This window comes from Chelonia mydas, chromosome 3 (genome assembly GCF_015237465.2).
Source record: "Chelonia mydas isolate rCheMyd1 chromosome 3, rCheMyd1.pri.v2, whole genome shotgun sequence".
NCBI classification, from domain to species: domain Eukaryota; kingdom Metazoa; phylum Chordata; order Testudines; family Cheloniidae; genus Chelonia; species Chelonia mydas.
Window position 1 is genome coordinate 130,315,166 of NC_057851.1, and position 22,569 is coordinate 130,337,734.

Genomic DNA, 22,569 nt, shown 5'->3' on the forward strand with positions numbered 1-22,569 from the left:
CATTCTCCCTTCAGAACGTGGTCTTGCTCACAACTTCTTAGGTTGTTTGTATATTTTGTTTTTAAACAAATTCTTACTCCACTAAAAAACCAAACACAGGCCATACTCACTTTCTTTCCCTCCGATATGTCACACAGAGAGTAGTCCATGCGCACTGTGGCACTAATTCAGCATGAGCCTAAGTAAGCAGGTGCATAATTCCATTCAAGTCAATGCCTAAAGTTAGGCACATGCTAAGGAGTCTGCTGAACCAGGCCACATGATGGCCAATGGCATTCATGTGCTGTTCAATATGTGGGAACTAGAGTCGGTGCTATATTTTTTTTTTAATTATTTGGCAGTAAAAGATTGACATTACACACACACACACACACACACAGGCCCAATTCTAAATGATGCCAAATGCCCAAATAAACATATGTGGAACAATGTCTCAGAGGGCATTTCAGCAAAGGTGTACCTTGCAAAATTTAATGTGTGTTTCCTTCTTGAGGAGATACTGAAGTCCCTCAATAAGCAACTTCTGTTAGACATAGCCTCTGCCAGTGGTGCCATCAACTGAACATATGCTTAGCACTGAGTCCATCTGTAGGGATTAAAGAAAATTGGGGGGAGGGGCAGGTTGTAATTAACTTTTCAGAAGCTGTTTTATCTTTAGTAATTTTATAATGTATTTTATAAAATATTATGAAACTCATAAAAAGGAACACACAGGAAATCTTAGATAATTTCTGAATGGTTAAAAATGGGCTTATCTTATCTCTACTTGCAGACACCTCCTTGCCCTACGCCTGCCCAAAGCAGTATAAGTGACATTACCAACACATAGCACAGGCTGGTAAATGCCTCGGCAGAGTGAGAAATCATTAAATTCAGGACTCCAAGAAAACGGGAAATTGTAAAATCACATATTTGCTGCAGGGTCTTCGGATTCATGTTTTACTCAGGTTAATTTAGGCATTGTGCAGTTAATAATGAATCAGGGCTATTTTCTTTTTACAGAAGTTTCTCTTCACTTTTTAGTTTTCTCTTCAATAAACATACCTCAAAAAGAACTATATTTGTTGAAGAGTTTTACAACTATCTGGTATGCTTCCAGGATAAAATAAGATGCAATAAAGATATGGTGGATTAGATTAATCTGTGTTAGAGAAAAGTACAGACACATCACATCTGCCGAACCCTCATTTTGTAATTAGACTTCCAGATCTATTTCTCCTTTCTTTCAAAATGCATGCAGGCTATCCAGCCCCAAAATAATGTGAATAACAGTTAACACAATATGCAGCTCAACTCTCGAGGAAACCTCCATTCAAAGGGCAAAATAATCCCCAGTGTAAATCTATTTACCACAACGGAGTAACATTAGGGTGAATTTGGCTCAGTATGTTGTGACTGATCACTGTTCATGCCACCTTTGACCCATGCTAGTGGCTAATTATGTGACTGCTGTGATGCCAAAGGTTAACTAAATGCCAACACACACACCCACCAAGAATACATTTTTATGCCCCAGCTACTATAAAACACTTTTGAAATCAATTCAATTTTTGTTCACGCCAAAGAATCCAGGTGGTAAGGCAAAGGAGCAGTAGGCACACAAAATAAAAACAAAAACCTCTCACTCATCAATAATATGTAACAAGGCTGGTTTTATCAAACAGTACCAGACCATCCTAATAATTCAAGTTTCAAAAACTGTTTTAAAAAATAGGGCCATTTCCTACTCTGTGGTATAAACCTATCACCACTTTATTAATGTTCACAAAGCACTTTGAAGAACAAAAATCACAGAACAATAGACATCAGAGATGAAGGAAATCTCTTAGCTCATCTTTCCTCCCTCTGGCAATGCAGGAATGTTTCTTATAGTGTATGTGTCTGTAGAAGCTTTTAAGGTCTATTAAGTGCATGATCCTTTCACTTACTCCGCAAGAGTGCTCCAAAGTGCTTTCTCTAGGAAACTATTCCATACACTAAAAGATTTCATTTTTACAATTAATATGAGGGGAAATTTCCTGTGTTTTTCTTTGCTCAGGTTCATTGCTTTATTCTATATGTTACTGTTAAACAAGCCCTGCACAATTCAGAATAAAATCTGGAAAGAGAGAATATTGTGCATTTGCTTGACTACTAAAGGCCTGATCCTGCTATTCGACACAGTGCGAGTAGTCAGTCACATGGACTACTTGCTATGGTGAGCATAAAGAATAGTAATAGAAGTGTCTGCAGGACTGAGCCCCCCAAATAGCAATACATTAACACCAAAATCATCATCAGTATGACACTTAGGGCCAAATATTGGTCCTACTGAAGTGAATGAGAATTTTGCTATTGGCTTGAAAGGAACTAGGGTTTGTCCTGGAAAGAGTAACAACTGATGGAAATGGAAATCCACAGCATGGAAACAAAACAGTCACATACGAATACTGTATCATTTACCCTAACACTGCATTTCTGAAACTGTGACTCTGCCCTTCCTGGGGAGAGGTTGGCCTTTTTTCCCCAAAGGATACAAGTCAGCACCAGAAATATGAGGTGCAGGAAGTGGAAAGGAATATCTTTCTCTTGCTGGATCACTTCCTCAGGGAAGTCAGCAAACTTGTAACAACCTAATAAGCATTCAATACAAATTATTAGTTTTACTACAACTTGTGAAAAAAGTAGAGCAGCAGAAGTATAAACGGCCCAGCAACCCGGTATGGAACTATAAACAGCCTATTCTTACCCTCATGTTTAAAATATTCTTCAACAACCCACAAAAAGCATTTCTCTCTCTCTACCAGGACACTTCTCCTAGATCATCTTTTGGAAACGTTTACATTTGGAGAGCAATGCTGAAAAGTGACTATAAAAAAGGCATCATGGGGTTCCCTGTTTACTGCCTCTCCATGACTCCAGATCAAATAAAAAGATTTTTTTCTGACAGACAGTCCTGCAAGTTCAACCTAGGATCTGGAAAACCAAGCTGGATTTTTTCCTGCTCATGCATCACCATCATTCAGGTTCCACATGCCAAAACAGGCCCCCATTGACATCTCTATGATTGTAGTGACTTTACATCTGTTAGACAGGTGTTACTAATTGACTGTTGAATTTAGTGAACAATTCTACAGAAAAATGCCTAAGAAAGAATAGACTCCATCTCATTCCTTCTTAGCTGTGTAGATTCTGCACAGCTAATAGGAGTCAGTACTAGTAAAAACATATTTTTGTTAATAAAATAAAATTAGCTATCATGACTCCAAATACATGGCTCCAAGCAGATCTCTTAAGTAATAAAACACCACTTTTACTTAGTCTCTTTTCAAAACAGAACATTTCCAACAAATTAAAAAAACTCCATAGCAAAGTTTCAGAAACCCACTGACAGGTAGCATGGAAAGTTATTTATGGTCACCAACTTCTAACAATCACCACCAATGGAGTAATCTCATTAGTTGATGAGAGTGCCTATTCTGACCAATAGGTATTAACATAAAGTGAAATCCACTTACTAAATCAAGGTGAGTGTATGAACCACTTTATAGTAAGGGCAATGCAAATCCTTATTGGTTTTGATTACACAACAAAGTCCAAATAGCAATTCATATTATAGAACCTTGTCCTACACAACTGAAGTCAAGAGGAATTTTGTCAGTGACTTGAATGGGAGCAGGATTGGGCTCACAACTAAGTTAATCTACGAAAAAACAGATGACCCTCAATGAAGAAAGTTCCACTATACTGCCAGTAATCACTTTGCTGAATTGTAATGAAGTAGCTCCAGTATAACAATACAGGCACAAAATTGTTCTCTTGTCCTACATAATTCTTCATTGTTTTCCTATAAACCCACATTAGCTTTTCATGCACTTTTCCTCTGTAGGTTATCTAATAACAAAAAGCATTCTACTGGCTCCACACTAAATCTATATATCAAATATTTTCATGCAGGCTGCTTGGAATTTCTCAACCACAGAAATGCCTGAACAACTGTGTACCCAGCATGTGCTTCTTCACTCGATCAGTTAAAGAGTTATACAACATCCAACCCTGCCCTAAAAGGGAAAAAATTGTGATCTTTAATGCAATGTGTTTGTATTAATACAACTACTTCCCAAATTCAAATTACACACATGCTTAAAAAGAAAAGGAGTATTTGTGGCACCCTAGAGACTAACGAATTTATTTGAGCATAAGCTTTTGTGAGCTACAGCTCAAATAAATTTGTTAGTCTCTAAGGTGCCACAAGTATTCCTTTTTTTTTTGCGGATACAGACTAACAGGCTGCTACTCTGAAACCTGACACACGCTTAAGGGTTTACAGGAGGGGGGCCTCATTGCTAGTTCTCTAAACTCAGGGGAATAAGAAGAGTTGGTCAATTTATTTATTGTATATAATCTAACCAATGGATTTTATCACTTATTTTAATTGAACTAATTATTTGTGATCAGCTCTATAGATGGCCAAATACTATGCAGTACATTTATTTTTCAATTTCCCACATCAGTCCTCAAATGATGTATTTGCAAGCCCCCCCCCCCCCCATACCATTTGAGCAGGTCTGCTGCTAGCAGTCCACCTCTGTGCTTTGCGGGCCTCACAACACCCCCTGGACGCTCTTTCTTTGAGAAAACTGGGAAAGGCTCAAGAGGGACACATGCTATGGCAAGGAAGCGTGAACCCCGCATTCCCACCGGGCATGCACCAATGTCCCCTTTCGCCCAGCGCTCCCCCTCAGGGGAGGGTGCCTGCACCCTGAACCACCCCCGGCCCGCCTTGGGTGGGGAGTGGCGGCACCCCACCGCCTCCCGCTCCAAACGAGGCGTGCGTGCGCCCTGCCCCCGGCTGCCTACCTGCCGGGTGCCTCCCGGGGCCGCCGAGCAGCAGCCAGAGGTGCAGCGCGACCCCGACCGCGCACGGGCACAGCAGCACCAGCCAATTTCGCATTGGCCGCCGGCCCCTTCCCCGCCTCGCCCCGCGCCGGGGGCTTCCCGCGGAGGGGGCTGCTCGGGGCCGCCGCCGGCCGCTCCGCAGCTATGCCCGACTCGCCCCGCCCGCCTGCCTGCCTGCCTGCGGCCGCCGGGAAGTGAAGTCCCGCCCAGAGAGAGCCCGGAGAGCGGCGCCTCCCTACTACAATCCCCACAATCCCCCAGCGCCGCGCCGCGCCCTGCTGCCGGGGCCCCGCGGCTGCGGAGCGACCCCGGCCCTGCAGCCCGCCCGCCCCCCAGGGCGCTGCCGCACGCGGCTGGAGGGGCGGCGAGCACCCGGAGCGCAAAGGCGCCTTCTCCGTGGTTAGACCGCCCGCGGGGGTTTCCTTGCCGCCCGCGTCACGCTCGTCAGCGGCATCGTGCCTCTTCCCAAACGCCTCCCGTTCACTAGAGGCCGCCGGCCACGCTTGCCAGCAGTGATTATTGGGGATGGTGGCGCCCACGTGAGAGCCGCTGCTCAGGGGATGGGCTCTATGGAGGCGGATCAAGTTGGGCACCCCAAGTCGCTAGTCACTTTTAAGAATCTCAGCTGATGGCTCTGTCCAGAAGAGCTCACAGTCTGTCCACGCTGGGATTTTAGTCCCTGGGACAAACTCATGGCGTTGACAAGGTTTGCACCGGTGCAGGGTGCTCTGGGGTAAACTGCACCAGTGTAAAGCCTGTTTAGGCTAGGAGGGAGCACTGGCATGCCAGCATCCCTTTTCCCTATTCTGCCAAAACACCTTAAAGTGAGGGCTTGTTTTTCAAAGAAGTGTATAAGAAATGGGACAGCTTTTTTGTTTGGTTGGGTTTTTTTTAGGGGACATCACATGCCACCTATGTTTGATGCTTGGTGCCAAATAAGCCATTTATGCATCTCACAACCAGGGGCGGCAGGTTTGTGTAATTTTGGTGGTGCCCAGAACGGGTCCAAGTCCCCGCCCCCATACACACCTAAGGCTTTGGGAGGGAGTTTGGGTGTGGGAGCAGTGCAGGCTCTGGGAGGGAGTTTGGATGCTGGGTGTGGGCTCTGGGCTGGGGCAGGGGGTTGGGGTTCAGGAGGAGTGAGGGGTGTGGGCTCTGGGCGGGAGTTTGGGTGCAGAAGGGGGTTCAGGCTCTGGGAAGGAGTTTGGGTGTGGGCTCTGGGCTGGGGCAGGGGGTTGGGGTGCAGGAGGCAGGCTCTGGGAGGGAGTATGGGTGTGGGCTCTGGGCTGGGGCAGGGGGTTAGGGTGTGAGAGAGGGCAAGGGCCTACCTCAGGCAGCTCCTTAAAGTGACCTGTACACCCCTCTGTCAGCGGCTCCTAGATGGGGGGGGTCAGGGGGTCTCCACGCGCCGCTCCCTGCAGGCACCACTCCCATTGGCCGCAGTTCCCAGCCAATGGGAGCTGCGGAATCAGCGCTTGGGGCGGGGACCGCACGGAGATATCCCCCCTGCAGGGACGTGCTGGCTGCTTCCCGGAGTGGCACGGAGTGAGGGCGGGCAGGAAGCCGCCTTAGCCCCGCTGCGTTGCCAGTGGTGGCTGCGACAGCCGGGGACCACCGGGCCCTTTTAAATTGCACTGGGGCAGCAGGCAGGTCTGGGAGATGCTCCGAGGGAGGCGCACAGGGGTGGCAGGCGTGGCCGGGGGAGTGACCCGGCCCCGAACATTGGTGGAGCTGGGCCCCTGAATATTCCTGGAGCATAGGCACCACAGGCCCATATAACTCACCACCCCTGCTCACAACATACTTTTTATCTGATCATATGCTTTGTGTTGGGTAGGAATTGCTTGGATGTCAAGTGGGGAGGAGGGAAAAGGGAGGGATTTAATTCAAAATATAAAACAGGTTAACTTTACTCAACCCTGGCTTGGAGATGAGAAGGTAGCTCAATCTCTGTACTCCTTCAGTGGTGCTAATCAGTGCCATTGGGTTTTTTCCAGTGTAGACAACTGCTCTCAAGATGGTTAAATACCAAGGCAATAGGACACCTAAGAAATATTATAAGTAAATTTGATTCTATAAGGTGAAAGCATAATATACAGCTTTCCTGTTTTTATTTACATACAGTACCAAGGAAAATCTAATTGGTGGTATCTAATTGGTCTGCCAATTATATAACTTTTGTTGGTTTCTCAAGCCCAGCTGTAGAATAATATAAATATGGTCATTTTTTCATTCTGGATAGAAAGAACCCTAGCTCTGCTATTCTTCAAAAAGTCCTGCTTATTTTAGAGTCCAGGATTCAAACTGTGGAAGAAACACAGAGTTCCTCTTGGCAGTTTTTCTCAGAATCAGTTGTAAACAGTGTGGTCATCCCAGTCTTGCATCTATAAAACCTTTCCCAGACCATACACCATCATTTCTTTATAGCTACAGTATAGCTATAAAATGGAAGTGTCTTTAGTTATGGGTGTTGCATGCTAGCAGCTCCCTCTGCTGCTATTAATACTTAAGAACACCCTTGGAAGATAGGTAAGTCGTGCTCCCTCACTTCCACAATGAGGGAACTGAACCACAGCAAGGTTAAGAGACTTGCCCAGGGTAATTCAGAAACTGAATGGCAGAGCCAGGAATTTAATGTAGATACGCTATCCCCAGTCCAGAGTCCTAATAGGCCATGTTCCTGTGCTCTTTCATGTTGCTCTGGAAAGGTAAAAGGGTTGTAAACTGTGTGGAAGCAGCCTCTGAGACAGTTCCAATATTTGGGGCTTTTTCTTATATAGGCACTTTTTACCCCCCCACACCCAATTTTTCACATTTGCACCCTACTCTGGAGAAACCTCAGTGTAAGGGGGCTCCCTTAGTGATACAGAGCTGGTGGAATATCTCTCTGCTAGTCCCCCCACAGTCTAAGGTGTAAGGAGGCATGTTGGGGAGGGAGGCACCTTGGCCAGAGGCACATGCTGTGCTCTGACTAATCTTGTCAGCAGAATGGTTCCCTAAGGGGTTGTTGCAGCTAAACACCCTAGAGGTTGCTCTAACTTGCACTGGAGACCAACCATGCGTCAGAGAAGGCTCTAGAATATGGGAGGCACAAAGCCCTCTTTGCTCAGGTTTCCTACTTCATTCTTGTGCCAAACATAGCTCAGAAAGATCTGAGAAAATGGCCCCGTTATCCACCATCTCCTTGCTGAGGGGCCAATACTGTTCTAAGTGAAGGCAATGACAAACCAGTGCTACTTGGAATAAACTTGAACACAGAACTTTAAAAATGTAAGAGGAAATGTGTTCTGTTTTTGCTGTGCTGACTAAGAATATATAGACTCTCCTCTTCCCTCACACCTTAGACTAACAGATCATCAAACAATAACCATCTTCTAGTGGAACAATTCACCAGTCAACTGAAATACAATACAGGCTTTTTTAAAAATTAAAAATGGCTTCTAGTCTGGGGCTCATTCATTACATACTGGATTAATGCTTACACAGTTCAAACCATCTGTGAGATAGTACAATATCATGAACAAGTATTTTTTTGTTTTCTAAGCCTATACCTTTTTTCTAGTATCTGTTTTATTGTTGCACAAAAATAAAACAATCCGAGAAAGATTCTCTTTCTTTTAATAATTCATCTTATACTAGCAAGATAGACTTCCACCACAATCCTTAATTATTCCAATAAAGACAAAAGAATACAAGTGCCTCACTTTGGTAAGGAACCAGGTAAACCACCACTGAAAATGCAGCACCTGTGTTACAGCACTCAGAAATACAATTACTTGGAAGACGAAGTGAGGAATATCTTATGCATCTAAAATTACATGGGGAATTTTAGACATCCATGTAATGGATGTAATTACCATGATTGGAATATGGCCAGGAAACCAGGGTAACACTTTTGCTCTTGCAAAATGTGTCATGGGATCTTTAATAGTCGGGGGCTCTATTTTACATCTCATCCAAAACCCTCCATCTACACTAGCACACATACACTGCTGACTCAATCAGAAGATTCCCATGGAATCACCCACACCACTTCCTGCAACTGCATTTTCTCTAGAGGTCACTCATCCAAGTACTGACCAGGCCTAATTCAGATTAGTGGATATAATGCAGTTAGAACACAGGATGAGATTACAGCAAAGGTGGGCAAACTGCGGCCCGTGGGACCCTTCTGACCGGCCCTTGAACTCCCAGCAGGGGAGTCTAGCCCCGGCCCCTACCCTGTTGTCCCCTCTCCCACGCAGCCTCAGCTCGCCGTGCCATCAGCGCTCTGGGTGGCAGGGCTCTGAGCTCCTGCCAGGCAGCACAGCTGTGAGAGCCACCAGCCTGCCCTGGTGCACCAGACTGTGTGGCTGGCTCCGGCCAGCTGGTGCGGCTGCCAGTCCTGGTGCTCTAAGTGGCATGGTAGGGCGGCGGGGTGTGGGGGGGTTGAATAAGGGGCAGGGCTCCTGGGGGGCAGGCAGGGGACAAGGAGCAGGGGGTGGTTGGATGGGCCGGAGGTTCGTGGAGGGCGGTCGGGGTGGGGAACAGGGAGGTTTGGATAGGTATGGGGGGCCTGTCAGGGGCAGGCTGGTGGATGGGGGGGGCAGTCAGGGGACTGGGAGCAGGGGGGGTTGGATAGAGGTGGGAGGGTCCTGGGAGGGGGTGGTCAGGGGACAAGGAGCAGAGGGGGTTGGATGGGTGGGGAGTTCTGAGGGGGGCAGTCAGGGGGCGGGAAGTGGGAGGGCGTGGGGGCCAGGCTGTTAGGGGAAGCAGAGCCTTCCCTACCGAGCCCTCCATACTGTTTCAGAACCCCGATGTGGCCCTCAGGCCAAAAAGTTTGCACACCCCTGGATTACAGGCATCTGGAAAAGTAGCTGGTCTTGTTGAACATGAAAGGATAGGGGACAAAGGTTTCCTTTGTTTTCTACACCATGGATTTACCTGACAAAATGATGCGGATGTGCAGTCAGTTGCCTCTGAGTACACAGCTGTGAGATTCACTCAAAACAGCTGTCAGGGTTAATGGAAGGTTTACTGATGCTGTTCTATCAGAAATACATGAGTTAACAGCAGACTGTGATTCTGCTGCTGCCTAGCTAGTACATCTGGAAAGAAAGATTGAGGATTAAATCCATAAAGGGATTTAAGTGTTGCAACATCTAACTTTTAGATGCAAAGTCACTTGGTGGAATTCACAGCCGTGAGGTAGGCACTTATGGTCCCTATCCAGTGCTTGGAGAGTTAGGTGCCTGAGAATGGGCTCCACAAAAGCCCACACACTGAGTGGGAAGCCACCTAAATTGGCTAACAGGAAATTCCAAGAAGTGGGTTGTGGCCGAAGCCCATCCCTCTGGGCTACATCTGCGCTGTGCTTGAGATTCACAGCTGTGAATCCCCTCCTGGAGTTAGGTGTCTAAACTGTTTCCTTTCCCGCCTAAACTGTTTCTTTTCCCACCTAAACTGACTGGGGTGGGAGTAGGGGCAAACTCTCTTATAACCTTTAGCCCAGTGGAGCAGGGCCAGCAGAGGTTGCGCTTTCTGACAGTGTTGCCCCTCCCCCCGCAAAGCTGCAAGCCTGATCAGCTCCCCTGCTACGAAGCGCAGCCCCTGCTGGTGTTACTACATGCCTGTCCGAACCTTGCAGTTCACCGGGGGCCATACCCCCCAACTACACCCATGTTAAAAAGTGGGGGGTACGGCCCCCTGGCCCTGGCGCCATTGCCCCCCACATCAGACCATTCCATAGTGCAGGGGTTAAGGCGCACACATGACGAGAAGGGAAACCCCAGTTCAAATCCCTTCTCCACATCAAGCAGAGAAGAGAATTGAACAGCAGGGGTCTCCCACAAGCTGGATAAGTGCCCTGAACACTGCACTGAAGAATAGCAGGGAGATGTTTTCCTTTCTCCCATCCCTGGCTATATTGTATGGGGTTAGGCATGTGTCACTACTGTTCTTGCAAGAACCTGCTTAGGTGCCTGGCTCCAGGAGAAGTTTACTGGTCATGGATTGCAAGTGGAGACAGTGTGGAGTAAGGCTGAGGACATACCCTTCTCCTCAACATAGGCTATTTAGGTGGTCTTCAGTCCCACCTACAATGCTGGCTTTTGTGGATCCCCTTCTCAGGAACTTAACTCAGGGTTTGTGGATTCCACTGCGTGGAGCTAGGTGCTTAAAAGTTAGGCACTGCAACATTTAAATCTCTTTGTGGATTTGAGCTGATGTCACAAAAAATAGAGTTTAGTAATACAGGACTGCACCATTCTATTTCCAGTAAAACTATGGCTAAGATTTTCAAAACCAGAGGCTGAAAGGTTCCTAAATCAATATTAACACCTTCAACTGCAAATGAATTACTCACATTGTGTATAAAGTTAAGAACATACATAAATCTTTGCAAGGTCAGGGCCCTCCGCACCTTGATATTGGCCTGATTTTCAAACATGTTGAGCATCCAGGATTTCACATTAAAAGTGGGAACTGCTGGGTGCTCAGCATGTTTGAAAATCAGGCCAGTACCTAGATGCCTAAATATGGATTTAGGAGCCTAACTTTAGGTATTAATTTTTTAAATCTTGGCCCACATATTAATCTGAAAATGAGAACTCTGGAGATTTTTTTACCACGATAATGCCTGATTTTTTGATAGCTATTATGAGAAAACTAATGGATTTTGGACTGATAATTAAGATTGTGAAAAGGAATTGTTTAAAAACTCTGACTCCAGATTTTTAGTATTTTATATTATCTACTTTACAGTATTTTGACTCTGCTGTCCCTACTACATTAATGATTATTTTTACTTTATTGGCACTGAGGCCTTGTCTACACAGTTTGTGTACTGATTGAGCTAAATCAGTTTAGAAACAGTTTATTTAATCTGGTGAAACTTTGTGTGGACATTCCTATATTGGTCTTAAAATCGGTTTCGCTTAAGTCGATTACAAACTATCCTATGCTGTTACAATCTGTAGCTGGCAGCCAAGATAATATTTCTTCTTCCTTTTCCTAATACTGTACAGCGTTAGTTCAGATGACTAATATGTCTAACGCAAATTGTCTCAGTTATAATGCTATAACCCACTGAAGAAATATGGGGTTTCACTGCTGTGAACAAAAGGAGACTATGGCTTGATACTGAAATATCATCTTCCACACTTACAAAAACACTTTCTGTCTGGTGACATTTCTTCATCCAATTTTGTGTACATGAGGTTTTTCTGATAGGAGACTGGGTGAAAATACGAGTGAGTCTCTCTCTCTCTCTCAGCTGATTTAACCTTCTTCATGTGCCTGATTTCTTCCTCAGTCAATGGGGTCAATCTGTTATGATTAGTTTTTCAGTTCACCTGTTTTTCATAGTTTTCTTTGTCCCTTTTGCTAATTGTCAAGGATATTTGTGAGTAAACAATGCAGGTTTATTCCTCACAACTCATCTTCTCCGTTCATTTGATCGGCAATGAATTTATGTTGTTTAATTTGGAACATTGCCATCTTTCCCATGGCAATCCACTACACTGTCATTAAGACAAGATAGATTATGATCACATTGCAAAGATCAAGGAGGAGAAACTCAGCAGTCAGTGAGAAGGATGTAATTTTAACACAAAGCTTATGACATAAATTTCCTGTCTAATTATGTTGCTTCTTGTACCAGTGTTCTCAGTATTCAAGATTGCCCCAGTGTGAAAATCCCTTTTAAGAGTTTGTGATTTTTTCATGCAGCTTCATTAAGTTGTGATTTTAGGGTCCTTGGCCACTTTTATTTATTTTTGCCTATGCATATGTTGCAATGCACACTGCCTTTAACACACCAACCCTGTGGCAATCCTAGTGGGTCGCTACAGTGGCATTCTTCAGAGCAATCATTCATCTATTGCAGGGGTGGGAAAACTTTTTGAGCCGAGGGCCACATCCCTTTTTGAGCCGAGGGTGGGGAAATTGTATGCAGGGCCAGGGCAGAGGGTTGGGGTACAGGAGGGAGTGCGGGGTGTGGGAGGGGATGCAGTGTGCAGGAACGGGCTCAGGGCAAGGGATTGGGGCAGAGGAGGGGTGCGGGCTGTATGAGGGGGCTCAGGGAAGGGGGTTGGGGTGCAGGAGGGTTCTGAGTGCAGGAGGGAGCTCAGGGCAGGGGTTTGGGGTGCAGGAGGGGTGCGAGGTGCAGGCAGGGGGCTTAGGGCAGGGCGTTGGGGGGCAGGGTGCAGGAGGGGTTCAGGCTCTGGCCTGGTGCCACTTACCTAAAGTGGCTTCGGAGTGGCAGCGGTGCGCACCGGGGCCAGGGCAGGCTCACTGCCTGCCTGCCCTGGACCCATGCTGCGCTGCTCCAGGAAGCGTCCGGAACCACGTCCCTGCTCGGCCCCTGGAGGAGAGAGGGGCACAGGGCTCCACGTGCTGCCCTTGCTGCGCCTTCAGGTACCTCCCCGAAGTTCCCATTGGCCACGGTTCCCGTTCCCGGCCAATGGAAGCTGCAGGGGACGGTGCCTGAAGGCAAGGGCAATGCACGGAGCCCTCTGCTCCTGCCTGCCGCCCCCCGCCTCCCGGGGCCCCAGGGACGTGGTGCCGGCCGCTTCTGAGAGTGGCGTGGGGCCTGTGGCACCACAGGGGCAATCCCGGGGGCCAGATCCAAAGCCCTGAGCTGGATCCCGCCCGCAGGCCATAGTTTGCCCACCCCTCATCTATTGTATTTGACGTGAACAGATCCAACTGGAATGAAAATGGGCCCAGAGGGCTTTGCCCAAACCCCTGTTGCTGGGTAATAATGAATTATTTGAAGTATGTCATTTTCCTTATACACTTTCTGAACACTCAAGTTTCCACTCCTTCTGTCATAGAGGCTCAGGTTATTTTTGTGACATACACTGAATAATTTGATGGGCAGGGGCTGTTTTTTATATGAGCAATGAGCATAAGGTGGCACTACTCTTAAACAGTGGTTTTTGTACCTGGGAGCTAGAAATTTTAGGACCCAGATTGCTGGCTGAACTTGGGACATCATGTCTTAGGATAAGTATTTACTGTCTCACATGTAGTAGTCATTACTCATGTCTAGCAAACATGCATTGTTAAATACCAGAGGGACAGGTACATACATCAGTGAGCCACTATGTAACATTGACTCTGCTTGCTTGCATCACTCTTGTCCTGACGGGGATGTTGGTGTTTTAGTAGGACACCAATGGCAGTTGAAATAAACAGGAAGCAGGATAAAGGTACATGTCTGCAGAGTTACCCACAAAAAGTTGTGTTTTTCATGCTTGGCCAGTTCTTACTTCATCGAAAATCAATGAAAGGCCTAGCAACGAGATAAGGGTTATATAGTCAGGATAGGCATTTTTTACATAGCACATTGACCAACCAGCTGATGCACTATATCACACAATCCACTGTGCCTTCAGTAACACTGCTTGCAAAGTTCAATGATGTCTAAAGTTATGTGGACAGTAACTCTTAGGAAAGGGTAAATGCTATACAGTTCATGAGTGTTACAAAGGTGTTTCCACCTCCCATTAATATAACAGGTTGCATTGTGGAAGGGTGGGGAAGGATATACTTAATTTTTTCCAGAGCTTATAAGCAAAAGGGACTCAAAACAAGTATTGATGAAAGCAAGGAACCATCAATTTCTTTCCTATATTCCCAAGGATCTTCAGAAAATTTGGAATATGGCTCCCATATCCCCTGCTAGGCAACATAATCAAAGGAAGGGCTATCTAAGAACAGGTATAGGTGTGTTCCTAGACTCCTCAGCTGGGCTATTAATGTTATCAATATATTGCTGACAACTCTGCGGGCAGAGGACAGACCTAAGGGACTTCTGCAAAAGTTGAAATCCTTGGAGCATGGACCATCCTTTTTAAACGGAAATCACTGCAAATAAATAGCTGGACCTGGAAACAAGGAGAAATGTCAGCAGTATGTGACCAGTCAGGTCTCTATAGACCTCCCTGAACAGCCAGAGGGTTAGACACAATTGGAAAGTTTTGACCTACACAAGCTGTGCACCCAGGGCAGCAAGAAGCCTGTACTCATTTACACTGTAAACGGAGGCAGGATTCCTACAACAAGACTTTACCCATGGCTACTTTTCTAAATAATCTCTTATAGGAGACCTATGAAAAGGTTTAAAAAAATCCAGATTTGTACATCTAACTGTTTCATTCAATATACTCCCTTACTAAGAGTTTCAAATAATTACCTGCTCAGAAAGGCAGTTTTTCCTTTACTGAAGCCATGCTGATTTAACCCTATCACACTGCTGTTTAAATACTGCAGTATTTGGTTGCATGTGAACTGGATCTTTCTATTTACAGTGGTTGACAGGAAAATACTCATCAACCTGAATCTATACGAATGACCCAAACCAGACAGTAGAGGTGGGATAGTACCACATCTATTAAAATTGTCCAACAGTCACATTTAAAATCCAGTTTTCAGTTGCTTATAACTTGGCCAAACTACAACTGCTAGGGCTGAAATTTTCTGTAAGAGCAGTGGCTGTCTCTAGACTGAATTGTTTTGGCAAGTTTCAGCCAAAATGTTTAATCTGATTCTAAGAACAATGTTAAAAAATTCTGCCAATTTTTTCTTTGAGTGCCCCCATGCTTTGGAGCAGAAACTTGAAATTGGGCAGGGATGGCCTTTGTGTCAGAGCCATGCCTTTTGCTGTTCCTATGGAAATCTGCACAAATGTGGCTAGGTTATCAGCATTTGAAAAATATCAGATTGCACATACTCAAAAGAAACTCACTAGAGTTTAGCAACTAAAATCTCCATAGATTCAATTCTCACTGAGCATTCTCGAGCCCCTCACAGCTTCTATATGTGACCACATCTACAAATCCTATCCCTCAAAGCAAATGACCCTGCTCCAGCCTAGGGTTATTGAGGCTCAGAAGAACTTTCCCTGTAACTGCTGCTGTCACCTACTCTGGACCAGGGTGGGGCTGGGCTCTGGAACTGAGAGCAGGGAGCCTGTCTCTCCTGTGCTCTCAGTGACCCCAGTCTGTTGGCACCCAGGCAGCATGGAGAGGGAAACTGCCAGTTTTGAATGTTGAGGGGACAAAAATTGGACCAGGGGAGAGGGAAAGTAGATTAGGAAAAGGAGACTGGTCAGCCTGGGATTTGGAGGGGGTGGGGTGGCAGGAGAGAAAGAAACGCTGAGTTGCTTGGCAGACTAGCAGCCAGGAGGAGAACAGACTGGGATTGTCTGGGGAAGATGGGAAATGGGGGATACTGGGAGCCAGTTGGCAGGTGGGAAGGGGAATACTGAGATCGGACATGAATCTAGGGGAGCAGGTAGACTGGTATTGGCTGGACAAGGAGACTAGGACTGAGAACCAGTGGATGGGTGTGGGGAGAGAAGACAGATCTGACAATGAGCTGAGGAGAGAACTGGAATGAAAAGCCTCAGGAGTGGAGACGGGGACTGGGTAGTCAAGGAGAATGGGACTGGATGGGAATGGGTGAGGAAGAGCCAGGACTGGGACAGGCACAGGTTGAAAGAAATGGGGCAGAAGGGGTCAAGCTTATGGAGTGCAGGGGAACAGGCAGAAGGGCTTATGACCTCTAGAGACCACTTCCCTCCAGAGCCTGAAATGGAACCCAAGATTCCTGATTCACTATTCCTCTGCAAACCTTCTGGCAAAGCATATCTCATCCCCTTCTAATGCTGGTCCACATAGACGTCCACCTATTATGGCTCTCGGTTACTCTAGTAGCTCGAGTGGCAGAGGTCTATGCAGTTGATCTAGCTGTTCTAACCCTGCTAATGACCCATGATAGAATTGCCATTTTTTGTTTCCTTTTTTAAAATACCTAGGACATGAGACACACAAAACTATGCTAAAGAACAGTAAGGTTGCAAAGTCAAATGCTCAAAAGTTAGAAAATGCCTGAATGCCAAACTTAAGGGTGCCTGTGCAACCTTAATTTGGCCTTCTTGACAGAGATATTTATAACAGTATTTACATAGTCATATACTAATTTTTCCACAGAAACCCACACCATTTAGTGCACAGAATGGACCCACTCTGAAAGATGAGTCAGGGATGTGTAATGAAAGAGACAGTTTCTGTAGGACCCTGCTTCATTTGTTGCAGAAGTTGCAAGGTATGTAGCAAATGAGGTAGGAGATTGTAGGAAGAGGAAGGATGATCTCATGGTTAAGCCAGCTGAATACTGCCCTGGAGACTTGGATTCTATCACTGACTCTGGCCACAGACTTCCTGTGTGATGCTGAGCAAGTCACTTAAACCAGCATTTTCACAAGTGGGCATTAATTGTATATTCTTCATTTTCTGGATGCCCAACTTGGGACCCAAGGGTCTGATTTGCAGAAGTGCTAAGCTTCTACTAAAGTCAATGGGAGCTGTTCTCTGAGTCTTATATAATACTAAATACTCTGAAAAAATCAAGTCCTAGTCAACTCAAATTGGGCACCAAAATAGGTGAATACTTTTTATCTTAACCTCTCTGTGCTTCAGCTCCCCGTCTGTAAAATAGGGCAAATACCACCCTTTCACCCTCACAGGGGTATCGTGAAGGTACAGCAGCGGTGGACAACCTGTGGTCCACGGGCCATCAGGGTAATCTGCTGGTCGGCTGCGAGACAGTGTTTACATTGACTGTCCGCAGGCACAGCTGCCCACTGCAGGAAGCGGCGGCCAGCATGTCCCTGTGGCCCGTGCTGCTTCCCACAGAGCCCATTGGCTGGGAACGACGAACTGCGGCCACTGGGAGCTGCAGGCAGGCAGCCGTGCCTGTGGACGATCAATGTAAACACTGTCTTGCGGCCTGCCAACAGATTACCCTGATGGGCCGTGTGTGGCCCACAGGTTGCCCACCACGGGTGTACAGTAAGTAAGGCCTGAGGCTACACATTGAACTATGATGATAAAACAATACTGAATAGCTGCTCATTAATGGAGCACCATCCACCTGTGCACTGAATGATGCAGAAGTTCTGTGGAATATCATGTAAGTAAAGACAATCATAATGCGTAAGTCCAAGGGAGCTGAATTAAGGTTGCACAAGCAACCTTACTTCTGGCATTTCCTAACTTTTGAGTGCTTGACTTTGCAACCTTAATGTTCCTTTAACATAGTTTTGCGTGTATCATATATGCATTCCCTCCTTTGAAGTGTTTGTTTGGCAGGGGTAGCTGTAAGATGTTATTCTGTTTTATGTCACTGTATGCTCATGGACACTATTTGTTTTCCTTATTTCCCTTAGTCTGAAATAAAAATAAGACTAAAAACATACATTTTGCTCTTTGTGAATGGCAAAACCCATAACAGCTGCCAATCTGGTAAATGTCAGCACTGGAAGGTTATAAAAGAAACTCTGCATTTTATATCCATCACATTCCTTATTTAACTTTTTGTTACATTTCCTGTGAAAAGAGACCTACTATGTTTAACTTCTGAAGTCTTTTTTGATCTCTAGAGTATGGAAAAAAAAATCCCTCTCTCTCTCTCAAATCAGGACTTATGAGATTCCTGCCCATGATAAGTAAGGAAGCAGCTGATCTGCCATGCAAAGAATCGCTTAGTCAAGAAACAGCCCAGGAATGTTAACAAAAAGTGACTTAAACCATTTGTGATAAATAAGTTGTTACATTAAACCTTTTTAAAGTCAAGGCCATTGGAAAGACTAACAGTCAGTCTATAGGTCTTTGCTATAACTATAAAGTTAAGAGGAAATGTGGATCTTCCTTCCTGTCACTAAAATAACTAGAACATCCCTTTACAATAGGCTATACAAACAACAAGATTTCTGTCTTTAGGAGCCTAGAGAAGGGGTGGGCAACCACACACCCGCCCCTAACTGCCCCCTGGAACCCCACCCCTATCCAACCCCCCCTGCTCCCTGGACTCCTGCCCCTTATCCAACCCCCCCCCCCCCCCCGCATTCCCCACTCCCTTACCATGGTGCTCAGAGCAGCAGGAGCTTGCAGCCCCACGGCACAGCCGGAGCCAGCCACACTGCCCGCACTGCCCGACAGGTGCGGTGGGCCAGAGCGCTGGCGGCATGGCGTGCTGAGGCTGCGGGGGAGGGGGGGACAATAGGGGAGGGGCTGGGGGACAGCCTCCCTGGCCGGGAGCTGAATGGCTGGGCAGGACGGTCCTGTGGGCCGGAGTTTGCCCACCTCTGGCCAAGAGTGTGTAAAGGAAATATAGGGTACAGTTCAGAGACTAGAGGTATGTATGGTGTTTGAGAATCAGAGGAGTTTTCAAAAGTGTAGTGAAGGAGAGAAGAGACTGCTTGGTATGCTTTAAGTGAGACATTGTTCAAAGCTTAAGGGGTGAGCTGAGTTCTGCTGTATCTAGGTTCTTATTCTGTGGTACTTACAACACAATCTGACCTAGACCTCAGGACTGGAAAAAAGAAACAGTAAGGGAAGTAGCTTGTGAGGACTGAATGAAGAAAGGTGGGCAGAGATGTAAATGGTGGCAGAGTTGTGAAGTGCTTTGGAAGTGAGGAAGAGAAATCTGAATGGTGTATAGAAGATGGGAAGATTCAGGCATGGGAATTATTACAGAACAATCCCAAACCAAAACTCTGCATCCAAAGATCCCTAAACTTATTGACAGTTTAGGTCTGAACACCTCTAATGTACAGAACAGACACCCACATCTGATTCCCTCCTCCAAACTTCTAAATTCATGAGACCTGAATTTAGAAGTTTGGCTCTGGAACTGAACTTTGAGCCTCAGACATGCATTTAGGTAACATTATGCGAAGCCCTGGTGTGGAGCTGAGGTCATGTAAATTAAAGTGCTCTCTCTGGGTTGCAGTTTGGGGGGCTGTATAGGAATATAAAGGAGGTTTCTCATAGCTAGAGTTGGCTACTTAATCCCTTTTTCTTTAGAAAATTTATTATTTTATCACTTTGTCCAATAGGTGGCACTAATAAATCACTCTAGAAGACACTGTTTCAAGGTAGGAATTTGGGAAGGGAAATAGCTGATTTTAGCATAGATCTGCTATTTCATTCATAGATTTACATGATAAAATTACACTTGACAAAGCCTGCTATGCGTCTTTCTATATGATAGAAAAGTTGTTCCTATGTTTCGTCAGGCCTTGTATTTGGTAAAGAAAATGGGTTAAATTCAGCTCTGGTGTCAGTGGGTGCACACCCTTGATTTAATAGTGCTGTATAAATTTGCATCAAGCTGAATTTGGTCCACAGCTCAGGTTGTGGGGCTCTTAAAATATTTACATAGTACTTGCTTCAATAGTTCCACTGATGCTACTATCAACAATACAAGTGGAATACTCAAGCCAGTCTATTGAATTATGGCTACTAACATTTCTGAATAAAAGATGTTTTTAAGAAATAAAGGTATATAATTTCTCATTAGTATCGCTAAAGAAACAATCAGACTCTATGACAGTCCTAAAGGACTGTGATATCCTTAGTGTTTTCTATACCAGTATACACAATTGTATAGAGTTGAAAACACATGTAAGAGCTGATCTGAATTAATGTGAATACTATAAACCACATCATATCAAATTGCAGAGTTTGTTCTCATCTTTTGATAAAAGGATTATTGTAATACAATCAACCATTGCTATTTTGTTTTTTTAACATACATCTTCATATATCACAGTTTTCGAAAGAGTGTTCTTTGCTTCTGGTAAGACATTAGATTGGTTCCTTTTAAATAAGTGACCTGGGTAAGTGGCCATATAATTGTATTAAATTGACAAAGCAGATGGCCAAAGAATGGACATAGCAAAGGGCCAAATTCTGCTTTGTTACACCAACTCTAGGCTCCTCAGAGTACCTCTACTGAAGCCAATTGAACTGTTCTAGATTTATCCTCAGTGTGACTAAGAGTAAAATTTGGTCTATAGGCTAAAACTATAATAATTCAGTTTAAACAGAACTTCCTTCCCTGTCCTCGAATGTCTATAATACAGTAGCAACAGCAAATCTAAAAGTCTTACCCATTAACAGAAACAGAACAGACTGCTGCCAGCTGACTATGGGAGCAGGGAAAGAGAATTCTGTCATGTGGCAGAGCAAAACAGTTTTCAGTGCTGGAACTGAGACACTTCAAATTGAGTATTCAGCAACCAGCAGAGCCCAGGGACTACAAAGTCAGGCCACAATGGGTTCAAAATATCCAGCCTCAGAAATGTCATCCATCCAACTACTGCTGGATTATATTTTATTATTAACTCATACTGGGGAGTCTTACTTCCTCAGAGCAGCAAGCACCTGGGTTATGTTCCAGAAGAATGAATCTTTAAATCACAAGTCAGAAACACTGATATTCAGCTTCCTTTCTCAGGGCCTGATTTGGTGAAGTGCTGAGTGTGTTCTGCAAAGTGCCAAGCACCCTCAACTTCCACTAAGAGCAGTGTGGGTATGCACCATCTTCAGGGCCTGATTCTGCAAGGATTAAATGTAGATTGACAGTGCTAAGAGCAGCATGGATAACACACAGCCAAATACCAAAACTAGACAACAGGCCTGATTCTGTTGTCATTCAGGTCATTGGGAGCAGGAGCAGGCCCAGTGTGTTGAAAATAAAGACCCACTGCTAGTCTAGAGGGAATAATTTACGCAGGGGAAATAAAGAGGTTACTCACCCTGTGCAGTAACTGAGATTCTTTGAGATGCATGTCCCTATGGGTGCTCAACTGTAGGTATGGCAGGACCCCTGTGCCTGGGATCAGAGATCTTAATCAATAGCGCCTGTCGGACTGCACAGGCACATCTCCCCATCTCGTGCTGTATATATAACGCTGTGCAGTCCGAACGCTCCCCAATTCCTTCTCTGCCGCAGATTTTATCTTTCAGCTCCAAAGCACAGGGGAGGAGAGTGGGTAGCGGAGCAGCCAAAGGGATACACATCACAAAGAACCTCAGTTACTACACAGGGTGAGTAACCTTCTCTTCTTCTTCTTCGAGTGATGTCCCTATGGATGCTCCACTGTAGTTGACTATAGACCAGTGCCCCTGATTGGAAGGCTGGGGCTTTGGAGTGGCATTTACTGTGGATGTTAGGACAGTGTATCCTAGTAGAGTATCTGATATAGCATCCTGAATAATGGCGTAGCGACGGCTAAAAGTATTCACTGATGCCCATGTGGCTGCTTTGTAAATGTCAGCAATGGGGACATGGTTGAGAAAGGCAATCCAGATGGAGAGTGAACATGTGGAATGTGCTCTAGTTCCAGGAGGAGGTTGTCAATTGTGTAGTTGGTAGGACAGATGTATACAGTGTGAGATCAGTTTAGAAAGGTGGTGCTAAGAAATGGCTGTGCCTTTCGATCTTTCAGCCACTGAGTGGAATAAGAGTGGCAATTTTCGGAAAGATTTAATTCTGTCCAGGTAGAATGCTAACACTCGTCTGACATCCAGGATGCGTAATGTTGCCTCCTGTGTGTTGATGTGTGGCTTTGAAAAGATGCAGGGTAGGTGAATAGGTTGATTTAGATGGAAAGAGAATGGTACCTTGGGTAAAAACTTTGGATGTGGACATAGCCTAACCTTGTCTTTAAGAAAAATTATATACGGGGGTATGCCATAAGTGCTTCAATTTCACCAGCCTCCCGGGAAGAGGTGACAGCGACAAGAAATGCTGTTTTCATAGATAAATGAAGATGGGAACATGTTGCCATTGGTTTGAACAGAGGTATAGTAAGAGAGCATAGGATAAGGCTGGGGTCCCAAGCCAGTGTTCGATCCC

General features: G+C 45.4%; 1 protein-coding gene across 6 annotated transcripts in view; it reads right to left on the bottom strand.

Moving 5' to 3' along the window:
- B3GALNT2 (beta-1,3-N-acetylgalactosaminyltransferase 2) overlaps positions 1-5,056 on the bottom strand; it is a 40,596-nt gene extending 35,540 nt beyond the window's left edge. For 3 of the 6 annotated variants that reach the window (XM_043544332.1, XM_037895286.2, XM_043544334.1), the window contains exon 1: positions 4,840-5,056. In XM_043544332.1, coding sequence (XP_043400267.1) covers positions 4,840-4,933 — 94 coding nt within the window. In that variant the 5' untranslated portion in view covers positions 4,934-5,056. The remainder of the gene's footprint in view (positions 1-4,839) is intronic. The other 3 variants (XM_037895285.2, XM_043544331.1, XM_037895284.2) reach the window with 2 other exon arrangements.
- Between the last annotated feature and the right edge of the window lie 17,513 nt (positions 5,057-22,569).